Raw genomic sequence first — 15,432 nt, 5'->3', positions numbered from 1 at the left:
CTTTAGCTAGTCCAAATTTATAAACATTACACGTTAAAACTAAAAGCAAGTAGGCTTATTATATGCTAATTTCAACTAGAAAATAAAGGTACTGAACAATTTGAATTAAAAAAATTGCCACAGCTGTTTTTAATTAGACGTTTTTACTTTCAGACAAAAATTCTTAGTTAAGAAATACGTAAAAACACGAGTTTAAACAAACAAAAGAAAACGTATCTTTCCAAGCAATATTACTTCGCTGTTATTCATTACTTCTCCTTTTATATCAGGAGAAACCCAGCCACTTGTTAAATAGTTATGAGCCTCTAAAGATTTATAAGCTTTCATTTGTGACAGGGTGTAGAAATTTGTTGTCGAAACCAAATAGTTTATAATATTACCAAATTCTACTTTCGGCCACAACTCTTGATCTACGACGAAGTCTGATAAACTGGCTTCGTATGGATCGCCTTGACATAACGAAATTTTCTCTTCGTATAAAGCTGCATTTCGTCCTGTTAGACTGCTAGAATAGCCCGCAAGAAAAAACTTAATCCATGATAATAAAACTGCAGTATTTTTGTACGTTTAAACTAAAAAAAGACGTCGAACAACAGACCTCGTGCAAGCTAAGCGAGCGAAAACTACCACAAAAATGGCGATTGGGCGGAGCAAACGTGTGTTTTATCACGTGACATGCGACTTTGAAACCTCTCTATTGTGAATGGAGAAGGCTTGAGAAAATTTATGAAGACGGTAAATCCACATTTTCAAGTAATAGATAAGAAAATGGTTCGAAATAAAATAGATTTGAAGTTTCAATTCTGCCAAGAACAGCTACGAAAACTTTTTCATCCCAAAGTAAGATTTATCTTACAACAGATTCCTGGACTGATTCCTTTAATATACAGTACGTTCATATGTTGGAACTACTACTCACTTTGTGGAAGATTATGTTTATAAAAGTGCAATAATTGGACTTAAACATTTAGAAGCAAGCTGAATATTTGTGCAAGTGCCTAGAAGAAACCTGTTCAACTGTTGGAATTGAAAAGCGTAAAATAGTTGCAGTTGTTACCGATAATGCGGCAAACATTTGCAAAGTAGTAGACCTTTTCGTCGGAAAAGATAGACACCTTAAATGCTTTGCCCACTCTTTAAATCTTGCAGCGCAGGATTCAATGGCTGACGTACCAGAATTTAATGAATTGCTAAACAAAGTGAAAGCCATTATTTCATTTTTTCATTACAGCACAACTGCAACGTATCAGCTGCAAAAGGAACAACTATCTTCAGGAGAAACTTTCCCTTTGAAACTGAAAATCAGTGTACTCACTAGATGGAACTCAGTATAGGGATTTTTGAAAATTAAAAATGCAGTTGCCATTGTGCTACAGAAACTAAAAGATGCTCCCGATATGCTTGTTAAAAGTGGGATAGAAATCGGAAGAATGCTTCAAAGTTTTGAAGCCATATAACTTGGCAACCGTTGAACTGATGGGTGAAAAGTACACAACAGTTAGTAAAGTTATTCCTGTTGTTGGCCTCATTGCAAAAGCTCTGGAGGCAACAAACCCCATCACAAAAATCGGAGAAAATCTATAAAAGGCCTGTTTCAATAATATCGACAAACGATTTTGTGGCATAGAAAAGAATGTTATACAGTGTTAGATCCCAGATTTAAAAATTCAGATTTCAAATACAAAATATGTGCTGCAAATGCAATTTCTTTCATCAATAATTATCTATCCCGGAATATTAAATATGAAGTAGACTATGTGGAAACCTTAAGTGAAACCATTAAAAGCACAGATGAGAATAGTCTATGGTCACATAGGGAAATCAGAGATCCCATAAAGTCTAGAGAAGGGCTTTGTACTACATTTAAAACTTAGAAGCTGCAACTATACCACACAATGTTGATCCTCTTGTTACACGGCAGTCAACGTTTGCCCATTTCAATTATCACCTTGCGAAACTGGCTGTTACATATTTAGGTATTCCAGCAACCTCAGTACCTGCAGAACGTGTTTTCTCAAAAGTTGGAAATATTATTACAAAGAAACGATGCGCATTGCATCCAAAAAGAGTTGGGAAACTTGCTACTATGAGTAGCTTTGAGTTTAATGATATACTTTCTTTTTGGCTAATGTTACCTATGGTTCCAAAATGGCGGCTCGTCTCTGATTCCAGCAAATAGAACAAAGGAAACAGTGGGACGCACGTTCTAACCTAACTTAACCTATTCTAATAATTTTGTTGGTAATAATTATAGTAATTTATCAGAATAGGTTAGGTTAGGTTAGAACGTGCGTCTCCACTGTTTCCTTTGTTCTATTTGCTGGAATCAGAGACGAGCCGCCACTTTGGAACCATAGGTAACATTAACCTTTTTTTCATTAGTTTGTTTTGTAATATTGTGTAAATTTGCAATTACAAATTAATAAATGTTTTATAAAAATGTGAAACCTGTGAGTGATCGTTTTGTTAACAAGTATTATTAAAAATACTAGTGTTTTACTAACTTAATAAACACTGTTGTTATTAAAGGTGTGGTAATCGATTGATAATCGATTATCATATCCTAATCGATTTCTGTAATCGATTTTCATTTTTTAGATAATCGCCCAGCGCTACTCACAGGTCAGTTACAGTTGTCCTACGTTTATATCATTTCTGTCCGCTAGAGGCGCTAACGGCAAATCCTGTATCATTACCGTATCTGCATTAAATGACATTTTCAAGTCGCAATAATACGCCCTCTGTCGTCAAATGTATTTATACAGCCTGCCAAGTCCACCTACCTGCTTAGGGGTCCAAAAAAGAAAATGTATTTGAATACGTATTTATCATGAGGAAGTCTATGAAGGGTTAAAGAGCAGCTTAGGAATCATGGCATCAGCTGTTTTTTAAGGAGATTTTGCTTGTTCTTACCGTTTAATCTCATAAAAAGAGCGAAATCAATAGTATAATTACGTGGTTTTCCTCTCTGAGAAAAATCCTAAGGGCCTCATTAAGTGATTATTCCTCATTTCATCGAAATAATTTACAAAGTAAAAATAAACTTGCTCTTCCTGAACTACGACATATTTAAAATTAGGCCATATTAAACATACAAAAACTATATTTAAAAATATTATATATATTATAATTTAATTATAGATTTAATTGTCGTTGCCAATTGCACGATCCTTCAAGTGATAATTTAGAAGGAATTTTTTTTTTTTCGGGAATTTAAATATTAATGTATAAAATATGAAAATTTTTCTTTTCAAATAAATAAACAATCAACCGTCATTTTATAAATCAACTTTAATATTCCAATATCTTTGAACATCTTTCAGATAATTGCATGTAGAAAGCGAAGATATACATAAATTTTTCCGTTAAAATCTCATTAAAAGTAAAAGATTATTGAGTTATTTTATGTCGCATTTTATTAATAAATATTTTTAAAGAGGTTTTACAAACTCTTCTTTTGCTTTCGGAGAACGAGATTCAAAAATTAGTCCATCTCACTCTTCCATTTTAATTGTGTTCAGTGTTTCTCTTCGGGCTTTCAGAACCCCAATCTACAATTGCTAACGGTCCTTCAGATCCACAATCTTTCTCATATTTTCCTCTTTACTTCTACTCTGAAAATCTTTTTGCTTCTGCTCCTCTCACAATATTTGACAGAAGAAGAAATAAAAAGAACTTTAGAGAAGTAAAGAGCAAAATTTCTTTCTTTTGTACTTTATAGAAAACACTTCTTTTTAATACTTTATTTGCAATTCTTTCATTCCAAAAGGTTGCCAGATACTATGGTATAAAACGGGACAAAATGAGTTTTTCCCGAAAGATACAGGAAAGCTTCAATTACAGGACATTCAATAGACATGTATTTTTATTCTGCCAGTGAGCTCTTTTCATATTTTAACGTATAGATATACGTTAAAATATGGAAAAGATACGAAAAAATCCGAGACAATCTTCGAAAATTGGGTATCTGGTAATCCAACAAAATAACAATTATTTAGGAATTTTATACATTTTATTCCATTTTCTGGTATTTGGTAATTTTATATACTTTGTATCAAAGTTATATATTGCTTATTTACTTTTTATACAACTTATACATATATACATCCATGTATGTATGTACAGTACATGATGTAAAAGGCGATCATAATTAAAGAGGTGTTCAGAGCTATCTACATAAAAAAATATTGGGCAAATATTAAAAAAATTGGTGTACATATATTGTCCCGTGTGTACGGTTTCTATTTCCGGGAAAATTTTACTTTAAAATTCAGTCGCTAGGGCAAAATTGGCGCTGTTGATCACATGTCTCGCCTATTACGTTTGTTTTTTTATATTCGCAGTTCATTAGAGAGTCACAAACTGTTATGCATAAATTTTTCGACAACTAAAGAGTCATGGTGCCCATTTTACTTGATCGTGACTTATTAATTAAACTCTTCTATGCATATTACTCGGACAGCAGCGACAAACTTTCTCCTAGCGGCAGAATTTTGAAGTAACGTTTTTTGTGGAAAATGGAAACCATACTTACGATAGTATATACATCGAATTTCGTTAAGATTTTGCCCAATAGTTCTTTCTATAGAAGACTCTAAACACGTACTATAATCAACCCGTATATAAAGGATCCTGTACCTCCTGTATATCCATTATATATAAATAGTCACTAAAAATTCAATAAAAAATAAGATTTTATAAATTTTTCGATAAAATAAAACAATACAATATTAATGATACATTAATATTTGATTAAAATAAACAATAATTAGTAACTTAATTGTAGATATTTGACCTTTAAATGTTTATTTACTCTTTAATTTTTTATTCGATTTTGAAATATATGAATTGTAAAATAATCTAGCAAATAATAGAACGTATGTGATGTAAACAGTCAAGGCTACTATAACGGCATTATCAGGAAACTCGCAAGGTTTACCTTGCCATTTTGTATGAATGGCCCAGTAACATACAAAACTACCAATTACCATTTGCGACAATTGCAATGAGGTTATGAACATTGCAATAATTCGTGGCATTTTTATGTTTAATGCAGATAATGCGTAGTACGAATACATTAAAGAGTGGACAAAATAGTTCATGACACCGAACCAATGTGTCACGGCTACTAAGTGGCCAGTTGTATACCAACACATCATGAGGGTCATAATGTGATGGTACCAGTGTAAGAACAGCAATTTCCTCTTTCTTAATACAATAAAGAGCGTATCGCCAAATTCTAGAACTTTAGAAGTGACAAATAACCACCCCCAGAATACACTGGGTTGTATTCTTCTACCGTATTGGTTATCGCAAACAGAAAAGGTAAATCCGAATTCTTGAATGATGTGTAAAAATCCTGGCAACATTCTGACTGTTCCACCCAAACTAAATAATGCCAAACCTAGATTCCATATTATTAGTGGAGTTTTCAGATCCAGAGCCGGGCGATTCCTCATGAAACGTTGGACACTGAATATGACAATAACGTAGAAAATTGACCAATAAATGGAATGATGCCAGTTGTTTTGCATCCATCTTATTCTGTTGTCTTTATCCACGATCTTCTCAAATTCGAATGGCTGTGGTACAGGAGTAGAGACGTTGTAAATTGTTTGAGCCATTTGGATAGCTGCAAAAATATTTTCCAAGTCATTAAATGTTATCGAAATTTAACAAATTTTAAAATGTAAAATTAAAACACCTTAATTAAAACCACTTAATCACGAGGCGGGCCAACCCACGACCGTCGTGGGTTGGCGCCTCGTGAATCGCCCACATGTCACGCTGCCGTATACAAACAATCCAATCAGGAAGAAGGTGAATGCTTACAGAAGATTCTCGAATATATGGGGATAGAGTATGAAAAAAAGTCTGTTTAACATAATGATTTATTAATTTTAACAAAGAATGTTTTACATTTTGACATGTCAAATGTCAATGTAGCAATTAGAGTTGTTCTTGATAATGATTCAATTCAGAATAGGTGGTGCGATCAGAAGAGGTCCGCAGCACTCATACATTTTAAAGCACGCCTTAGTAAACTGTGTGTACTTCTATATTGTTTGATAACCATAACAGAATTTATTATCCGGACAATAAACTGATTACTTTTCACTACACCTCATTCTTTGTCCAGCTCTATGCACAACTTGACGTGTTCTACAGAACTGGACCTATGAAAAGGATCTCTGTAAGCTACTGGTGCACGCACATCTTTCTCATAAACTACAAGGACTACTGAACTTGAGAAATTATTTCCCAAGTGTTTAACTTTCCTCCTCAATAATTCTGTATTTGTCATCAACCTTAGAATCACAATGAAAAGAAATTAAATGGTTGCATTGGATAATCCTCATTATTGTGATATCTCGCATGTGTATATGTGTGTACACTTAAAATTGTGTGTGGCGCTATCTGTTACGATATTTTATTAATTGTTGGTTACTTATTATTATGAAATGGCAAAAAACTTAATATTGAGGGTAGAAATGAGTTTTATATAAAGTTTCAAATGCTCATAACGAGTAAAATCTTCGTTAAGTTCGACCGCACTCCATATATAACACGTGACTACCTTTATCTCTCCATTCCCTCGACTTTTAACCATCAAAATTTAACGGCATTAATGCTTTTAATACCAAAACATTCTTGCAAATTTCAGAAATTTTCGACAAAAGGCACGGTGAACAAAATCCTGCCTTCCACACAAACCCTAATACCCCCATACATACAGATAAAACCCCTTCAATTTATATGAATTTCTGGACGTTTCAAGGTCTTCCCTCCGTACTTTCCCTGTGTTATACATAACAGCCGGAAAAGTAAAATCATACTTAAATCTTAAGTGTGTGTTTTCCTAAACATGTCTATAAAATGGAGTTTCCTGTAATATATATCGTGCTTTTATTGCTTAAGGAAGACTGTTGGCTATTCCCTGATTATTTTTTCTTCGAAGCATGCCAATAAAACAACATTTATTATTTATGAGTGACGAAAATGGAAAAAGATGAGACAATTAAGATTTGAATTGTTACATGAAAAAATAAGTCAAACAGAATCTCTAGAATGTGTGTTTATTTAGAATTGTAGCACAGCATGAAAGCAAAAGGTTAAAAATATATAGGCCAATCTATACAAGTACGTATACCATTTTAGTCCGGTATTCCTCGAATCTGACGTTACTAGTTTTTGTAAATCTGTTATGTTAGTATATTTCAATCAGATAAACAAACTAAGAAAAGGGAAAGTGCCAGAAGCACGCTATATTGCAACAGTAATTGAAAAAAAATCGTTTATAACGGTGCTAAGATTCGTTTCAACGCAATAAATCCACTTTTTTGCACTTCCTCAGCATATCTTGAAGACACTACTGAGCACGATAATCCTGATTTCTGATGTAATCTATGCCATAGCCACTACGATTATTAATTTTGATTTTGGACTTTATGTTACAGGAAAGAATAAAATTTTCTATGTTAAGCTCGTAATATGTATATGCTATATACATATAATACACTGCAATATGTATATGGAATAAGCAAAGATGGTTTCCATAGGAACTTAAAACTCAATTTCTATAGCTAAGTTCTGAGGCGATCTGCCAAAGGAGTGCCTCCCAGGAGAACTTTCTACAGGAAATTGGTCCCTATTTAAGTGTTACAAACGTGAAGGAAATCCAGAAAACTCCACGTGGCTGATGTTTACTGGTTTTATCTGCTCGATCACCTGTGAGACCGGATTGAGAAAGTTCAATTTGTATTTGAATATTAAAGTATCATAAAAAGTACTCCTGCCTTGCATCCTTAATGGTAAAACTAAGGAGCATACGGACAAACTGACACGTTAACATGTTTATTGTGTACAAGTGAAATCTTTATTTTCTTTGACATCTCTAATCCTTGTCTGGATATGTCTTCTGATCCTTTTCACACGATAGACTAAACAATATTCTGTTAAATCGAAACAGATCATTCCAGTACAAATAACTCAGTATCCCATCTTTAACTGTTAGAAGAACGGTAAACAAGGGGATTATTTAAGTGTTTAGCTGCATTTATTTTTATTTTTCGAAATCTGAAGTTGTCCTAGTTTCATACGAACTATATCTAGTTGCCTGTTTAATTACTATCTTACCTGATTTACTTGCAATTTTTATAGATATTATCAGGTATTTTATGTAGTAGAGAATGTGAATACAATGAAACTACGTAAATTATATTTCTATTACCGAATTTATAAATAAATACAAAACTTTTATTCATATTACTGTGAATTAGGAGCCGATACTGACTAAAAAAAGTTTCTACAGGAAAAACTAAATGGAAAACATGTCATGGAAATTTATTTTTACAATAAATAAATGTCTCGCCTTATCAGTTTTTCATCTTCGATCGTTTTGCCTAATTACTATTTTGTACAAATAATTTCTTTCATTGCAGCACACACAAGCACCAATGCGGTACCATTAACTACGAAGGAAAATATATCAGATCTAGAAAAGAATATCAGCAAATAATGTTATCATTCGCATGGCTGAGTGAGTAATAAGTGGTTATAGAGTAGGACGTAAAAACATTGAATAATTGTATAGACTATTCTTTTGTGCAAATTTGATTTACTGTCAACCATAGGGAAAATTGTTTTCTGAATATTTTCATCATTGTATTGCAATAAATTCGTTATTACGTTATCCCTTGTCTAGATTTGTCTTCTAATCCCTTGTTCTAATCTAATCTGTTGTAGGGATTTTTCGAATTCTTTGTCCTAATCTTATCCTTGTCTGGTCTTGTTTTCTAATCCCTTGTTTTAACTTCATTCCTTCTAACAAAGGAGACATAAGATGAAGAATTTTATATATTTCTTTACTTTATTTTTATTCCCTTCTTTTACAATATATGAACTAAAACTTTAAAAAGACAAAATTAACGTTAATCAACGTTTGAAATTCAGAACATTTAAGTGTTTATTGCCTAATTTTAATTAGTTAAATAGGTTAAGGTTAAATACTATTTCTTCTGACTCTTTCGCCGTGTGAGCACCAACAAGCTTTATCGTGGGTTGGGCAATACAAAACGGGGCGCGTGATGAGAGACAAAAAAAAATATCTGCAGTCAACACTATACGTAGGGCCTCATAATTCAAATTTGCCTAGGCCCTGTGAAGCTATAATGCGCTACTGGGGCCCGACGGAGAAATGGACCCCCCCGAAAAATTTATGAGTCTTTTGACCTGGATTCAATCCCGGATCTCCAGAACGTAAAGGGGAACCTTTTATATAAATTTATACAACACGAAATCCGTATCACACTATATTCTGTAAGGACTAACTAGTGTTGGATTCTGAATTAAAGACCTATTTTAGATTATGCGAGGCCCTAGACTGGGATAGTCTCGCGAGGGACACGTAAGCTGCTGCTTATTTAACTTATATGAAAATCAAATCTTACTCCAGTCTGGGGCCTCGTATAACTTAAAACAAGTCCTTTATTCAGAATCTAACACCAGTTATTCCTTACACAACATGAACTATAGTGGATGTGGGCTTCAATTTGCGTAAACTTATATAAAAGGCCTTAGAGAGTTTATAGCCTAGGACCTCGCATCATTATTTGATGGAAGAAAAGGGGAACATCCTTATAAATAATAAATAATTAATTAAACCCCGAATACAAATAGACATTCCTTAAACACTTCCGTGATTCACAAGTTAGAAAATACAGCTGTACTTCCAGGTCATAAATAATATAAAATACTTAAACACCGCCTTAAAATATATTATTCGAGACAAAATTATTTATAATTATATGGAATTTAAAGGGGGTTATACGGGTATAATACAGTAAAATAAGTACTTACTTAACTTTCGACAGGTTGCTCACATTCGGAGTAAACACTAGTAAACGACTGACACTGTTCACAGATGTTCAAGACTTACAATGAAGGAAAGTGAAAAATAATAAAAATAACCACACACGCATTTGCTAGAGGAAAACCTCTATCGTGTTAGTGAGACAGTTACTACCTTCAAGCTATATAAGACTGCAGGTCAAACCCCCCGGACTACTTTCTGCAGTGTATGAATTTGGATGCGCGAAGGTATCTAATAAACCTTCGAAATTAATTAATAAACTATCATTGACACAAATGTAGGGTCAATAGATTATTTTTTAATAAAATCCCTATAAATATAACTCAAAATTGCCGATTTATCAAGGTAAATATAGCTTATAAACGGGAATAATGTGCCGGCTGACGTCACAAATGGGTAGACTTTTTTGAATTCACTGTTAAAGCTTAAATTAAATTAAAATTTATTACAATTTATTTTTATTTTATCAATAATAATTTCATTATTTTTCAATTTTCTATTCTTGTAACGAATGGGGGGATGAATTATTTTTCCTTTTACAGTACTATTTTTAGTGTAGAAAAATTATAAAATCAGCTTGTATTGTAAAACCTGTACAAAACGGAACGTGCCTAAACCGAAAAAATCCTTTAGAACAGAGCGATTTTCGATGTTAAATAGCAAAAACCTGCTTAAGACGGAAAGCCGAAAGATATTCGGCGCCGTATGATTCCGGTTTAACCAAGTTTCAACGTATTTTGATGATAATTTATAAAATAATAAAGTATATTGAGTAAAGGATTCCATTTTGTAAACAATTTTGAAGTGATTTCCTCATAAATAACACGGTGATTTATGGGCTATTTTATGACCTAATTTATGGGTTACAATAGTGTTAATTATCGTAAACAATGAGGGATTTTATTTTATATTTTAAAAAATCATTTTCAGTAATTACAGTGGAACCCGTGTAAACCGGAATAGTAGGAGACCAAATATTTTTCCGTTTTTTCAGGTTTCGTTTTAGACGGGTTTTAGTAGACAATAATAATCTATATACAAGTAAAACCTGCCCGAAACGGAACCTGAAAAGAACGAGAAAAATTTGTCGGGAATGGAGCAATTCGTTCGTACAGTTTCGTTTTACACAGGTTTTACTGTACAGTAAAATCTGTGTAAAAGGAACAGGTTTTTTTTTATTTTTAACATAGAAAATTGCTTTGTGATTAATAATGTTTCCGTCATATTCGGGTTCCGTTTTGAACAGGTTTTACAGTATACAGTGAAATCTCCATTAATTTAACAGACACCCCCGAATAGCGGACACCTTTACTTAGCAAACATTTTTACGATTCTCAATAGGACATCTGTAATATTTACTTCTAAATAGCGGACAAACTTCTCAGTTGCGAAGGTGTCCGCCATTGAGAGGTTATACTTTATATACGTATTATTTTACTTAGAATAAGTAGATTATGTTAATAAAATTCGAAATTTAATTAAGTACAAACAATTTCGAACCTAATTATATCTTACGGATAAACCTAATTATGGGAAGAATTTGTGTTTATAATTATAAAAGGGGCACGTTAATTATTATTATTAAAATTTATTTGATTGTTTTGACCTTCTAACTGCTGTGCATTATATCAATTTTGTGAAAACAGGTTGGAATCTTCCCGTTAAAGTCACCTACTTTCAAGCATTCAAAGCAGGTTATTCACCCCACCATCATGAGGATTTAATTGTATTCCGGGTGACTTAAATTGTTTTTTTTTCTTTATCTTTTTAAGAATTTTGAAGCAATTTATTGCTTAATCATAAATCTAGCAATAAAAATTTAAAAGAGAAAAAAAAAATTTATAAACTAGTTAAAGAAATCTTAATTTTGCACGATTTTCAAACTAGGTTAGCAGGGTAACGACGCTTTGTCTTAAGGATTATTTCATAAAATTTTTTACTTTTTATAGGGGTTCACCTCAATTTTTGATGTATTTACTACTTATTTAACTAATAATGGAGGTTTAGTATTGGTTTACCTAGTTTGAAGAAGGTCATAGTTATTGAAAGGGGAGAATGGTGGAGGTGAAGCTGAAAGGTGAAGAGATTAGAGTATGCAGAACGAATGAAGGGATCAAAGTATGCAGAAGGAATGAAGAATTTATGGATTGTAAGGTAAGAAGAAGGATTGTGAGGTTGATCTAACAGTGAAGATAAATGCTGTAAAGTTGATTTAATGGTTTAAAAAGATTTGTAAGGTTGGTGTAAAGGTGAGGATAAGAGTTGTGAGGTTAAACTAAAGGTGAGGATAAAAGTTGTGAGGTTGAGCAAAGGCGAGAATAAGAGTTGTGAGATTGAGCTAAAGGTGAGGATAAGAGTTGTGAGGTTGAGCAAAGGCAAGAATAAAAGTTGTGAGATTGAGCTAAAGGTGAGGATAAGAGTTGTGAGGTTGAGCTAAAGGTGAGGATAAGAGTTGTGAGATTGAGCTAAAGGTGAGAATAAGAGTTGTGAGGTTGAGCTAAAGGTGAGGATAAGAGTTGTGAGGTTGAGCTAAAGGTGAGGATAAGAGTTGTGAGGTTGAGCTAAAGGTGAGGATAAGAGTTGTGAGGTTGAGCTAAAGGTGAGGATAAGAGTTGTGAGGTTGAGCTAAAGGTGAGGATAAGAGTTGTGAGGTTGAGCAAAGGCGAGAATAAAAGTTGTGAGATTGAGCTAAAGGTGAGGATAAGAGTTGTGAGGTTGAGCTAAAGGTGAGGATAAGAGTTGTGAGGTTGAGCAAAGGCGAGAATAAGAGTTGTGAGATTGAGCTAAAGGTGAGGATAAGAGTTGTGAGGTTGAGCAAAGGCAAGAATAAAAGTTGTGAGATTGAGCTAAAGGTGAGGATAAGAGTTGTGAGGTTGAGCTAAAGGTGAGGATAAGAGTTGTGAGATTGAGTAAAGGTAAAAATAAGAGTTGTGAGGTTGAGCTAAAGGTGGGGATAAAAATTGTGAGGATTATTAAAAGGTAAAAACTAGGATTATGAGGTTGTTATAAACGTAAGGATGAGAATCGTGTGGCTGATCAAAAGATAAAATAATTGATTGAAAAAAACATGTACAAAAGGAAGAGTGAAGAAGAATGATAAATGACCCATCTGGGATATACGTAAAGATAGACAAGGAAAAAATGATTAATTTATTAAATTTTAAACTATTTTGAAATAAGTTTAAATATAATTAAACTAAAATATATTAAAATGTAATAAATATATTATATAACTTATAACTTTGCATTAGCGTTAAAATATATAATAATTTATAAAAGTTAATTAAAAATTATATTTTAAATTTATATTTTAATAAAATAAAATAAAAAATAAATTTTTTTGGCATTTTCCTCGATTGTTTATATTAATTTTACTATTAGAAATCATATTTAATTTTATTTAGATCTTAATTAATTATTATTTTAAAAATAATAAAAAGTTTCTCCTTAATATTTCTGTTGATTGTTATATTTTAAATTATAGGGCAGAAGGAATATAAAATGGGAAATTCCCAACGTAATCCAAGAAAAATGCGGTTATTCACAGCAGGGTCATCTCAGACGTCGGTTTTTCGGGCCTCAGAAGGGCTCCACACTTTCAAATATCGAAGAAAACTTTATAAAAAATTTCCTTTTTTCTAAATATTTTGGGGCCTCACTAATAAATTTATTAGCGAGGCCCCAAAATTTCTAGCTACCCTGATTAGCAGTGTTTAAGGAATTTTTGTAAGTGTTAAATTTATAAAATTATTATTTAATTATACTTAGGTGTTCGTTTATTTGTATCAAGTGTAGGATTCTTAAGCACTTTCGTTTCGTCACAATAGTGCACAGTCCTACGTCATTCTTAAAGCGTTTTTTCATTACGAGAAAGTGCAGAGTGACGTCGTATTGACGTAATGGTGCACGCTATTATGACGAAACGAGTACAACCTGATATCAGTAAACCTGAATTTATTCTGTAATTAATAATGTTAATAATAATTTCGATCGCGTTTTAATTTATTTTTCTATTTAAATTTATTTTTATTTTTAAATTTCTGGCTAAATGTTTACTAAGAATTATTTTTCATTGCGATATTCAAGTCAAATGTTAAAAAATAGGAAATTCAGAACAACTAGTTTGGTTTTACCTTGAATGTTTTATGAATAATTAATTATTCGTGTTCGTGGGGAGTTTTCTATATGTATTTTTGTTAGTGTATGTGTGGGGAAACACCATTTTGTTTAGGCAATTTGAAGCTTAATAACTCGGGTGCCCATTGTCGAAAATTTTTGAAATTTTGCATAGAAATTCGTGTATTAGGGAGGTTAACGCTGTTAAATTTTGGTGATGAAATGTCAAGGGGTTGAGGAGATAGAAGGGAATCACTTGTCATATAGAGTGGGTCGGACGTAATAATAAGTAAAATCTTTATTATTAGCATTTGCAGGTTTTATTCTATTTATTTGCAGTAGTCTTTGAATTATGGGGCCTCATGAGTCGTACATAGTAAATTATGATTATGAAGGGATGCAGTATGCAAGGTCGTACACAAGGCTGTATAATATACCCTTTTTTTGTACATGTGCATAGTTTAACAGGCGTATTAATTGAGTTAGTAATACGAAAGTATATTATTTGATTAATAGATATTCAAGGAAACACGTGTGGGGAGAACCTTTATCTAGTGAATTCATTGATTACAATTGATAAAAGTATTTTTTAAATCTCTCCTATTTCTAATAAATTTCCCAATTTATAATTGTAATCACGAATATTTCAACCATACATTTTATTTTCTGACAGGAAAATCCAGTGTAATTTCCGAGAAATTTCCAAACTTTCGAATTTGGGAAAACAGGTGGAAACACGAGACTTTCAATAAGAAAAAAAAAAACATATACGTCAGTGAACCTGACCACGTGGAGTATTCAAATTTGCTTCACGTATCTAATACGTGAAAAGGAGTGACGTCGCTCTTCATTATCGAACATGGCTGAATTCACGATGGGTAAGATTAAAATATCTCGAGTCTCAAGAAATTATACTAATATATATATAACGTTTTAGATTTTTTTTACAATTAATTAAAGAAACTAGAGACATTACTAGATTGCTCCTCGATATCTGTACACTGGGAGACATTTCTGTATTGGTACTACATGCATTAAAAACACGCATATAATTTACAATACCACTGCGGAGAAACTTTCTTAACACCCTGTATACGCAAGACAGTAAATGACACCATACAAACAGAAGAGACAAACCTGATACTTCTGTCATGCCTTGGTACTCTTTGTTGTGCTCTTGGTACTCTTTGATACTTCTGGTATGCTCTAGGTTCTGTAATAAGGCCTTTGTACAAACAACAACAAATCTGTCCTCTTGTATATGTGTTTTCTACGAGCTTAAATGCTTGAATGTAATATAAATATAAATAGGAATCTGTAACCTATTTTTATATAATTTTTCGAGTCATTTTTCACAGAAAAGATCAAGAATAGTAATCGTCTCGTCATCTTTTCAATTACATTGTTTTATTTCGTCATTTCCTGTGTGACAAATTACAACTTTG

The 15,432-nt window shown here is 32.5% G+C and overlaps 1 protein-coding gene across 3 annotated transcripts; it reads right to left on the bottom strand.

The window, feature by feature from the left end:
* Positions 1–3,272: 3,272 nt before the first annotated feature.
* On the bottom strand, positions 3,273–15,244 carry LOC136980592 (very long chain fatty acid elongase 6-like). 3 transcript variants are annotated; one of them, XM_067276734.1, is made up of 2 exons: positions 15,125–15,244; positions 3,273–5,632 (listed from the first exon to the last, which is right to left on the bottom strand). In XM_067276734.1, the coding sequence occupies exons 1-2, from the start codon at positions 15,138–15,140 to the stop codon at positions 4,806–4,808; spliced, it is 843 nt and encodes a 280-aa protein (XP_067132835.1). In that variant the 5' UTR covers positions 15,141–15,244; the 3' UTR covers positions 3,273–4,805. The 3 variants fall into 3 exon arrangements, with proteins under 3 accessions (XP_067132835.1, XP_067132836.1, XP_067132837.1); XM_067276735.1 differs by lacking the exon at positions 15,125–15,244 and adding an exon at positions 9,859–10,017; XM_067276736.1 differs by lacking the exon at positions 15,125–15,244 and adding an exon at positions 9,864–10,017.
* Between the last annotated feature and the right edge of the window lie 188 nt (positions 15,245–15,432).

This window comes from Centruroides vittatus, unplaced genomic scaffold, assembly GCF_030686945.1.
Source record: "Centruroides vittatus isolate TY-2023 unplaced genomic scaffold, ASM3068694v2 contig_717, whole genome shotgun sequence".
Lineage (NCBI taxonomy): Eukaryota > Metazoa > Arthropoda > Arachnida > Scorpiones > Buthidae > Centruroides > Centruroides vittatus.
The sequence above is the reverse complement of the archived record's forward strand: the minus strand, read 5'-3'. Positions and strand labels throughout refer to the sequence as shown.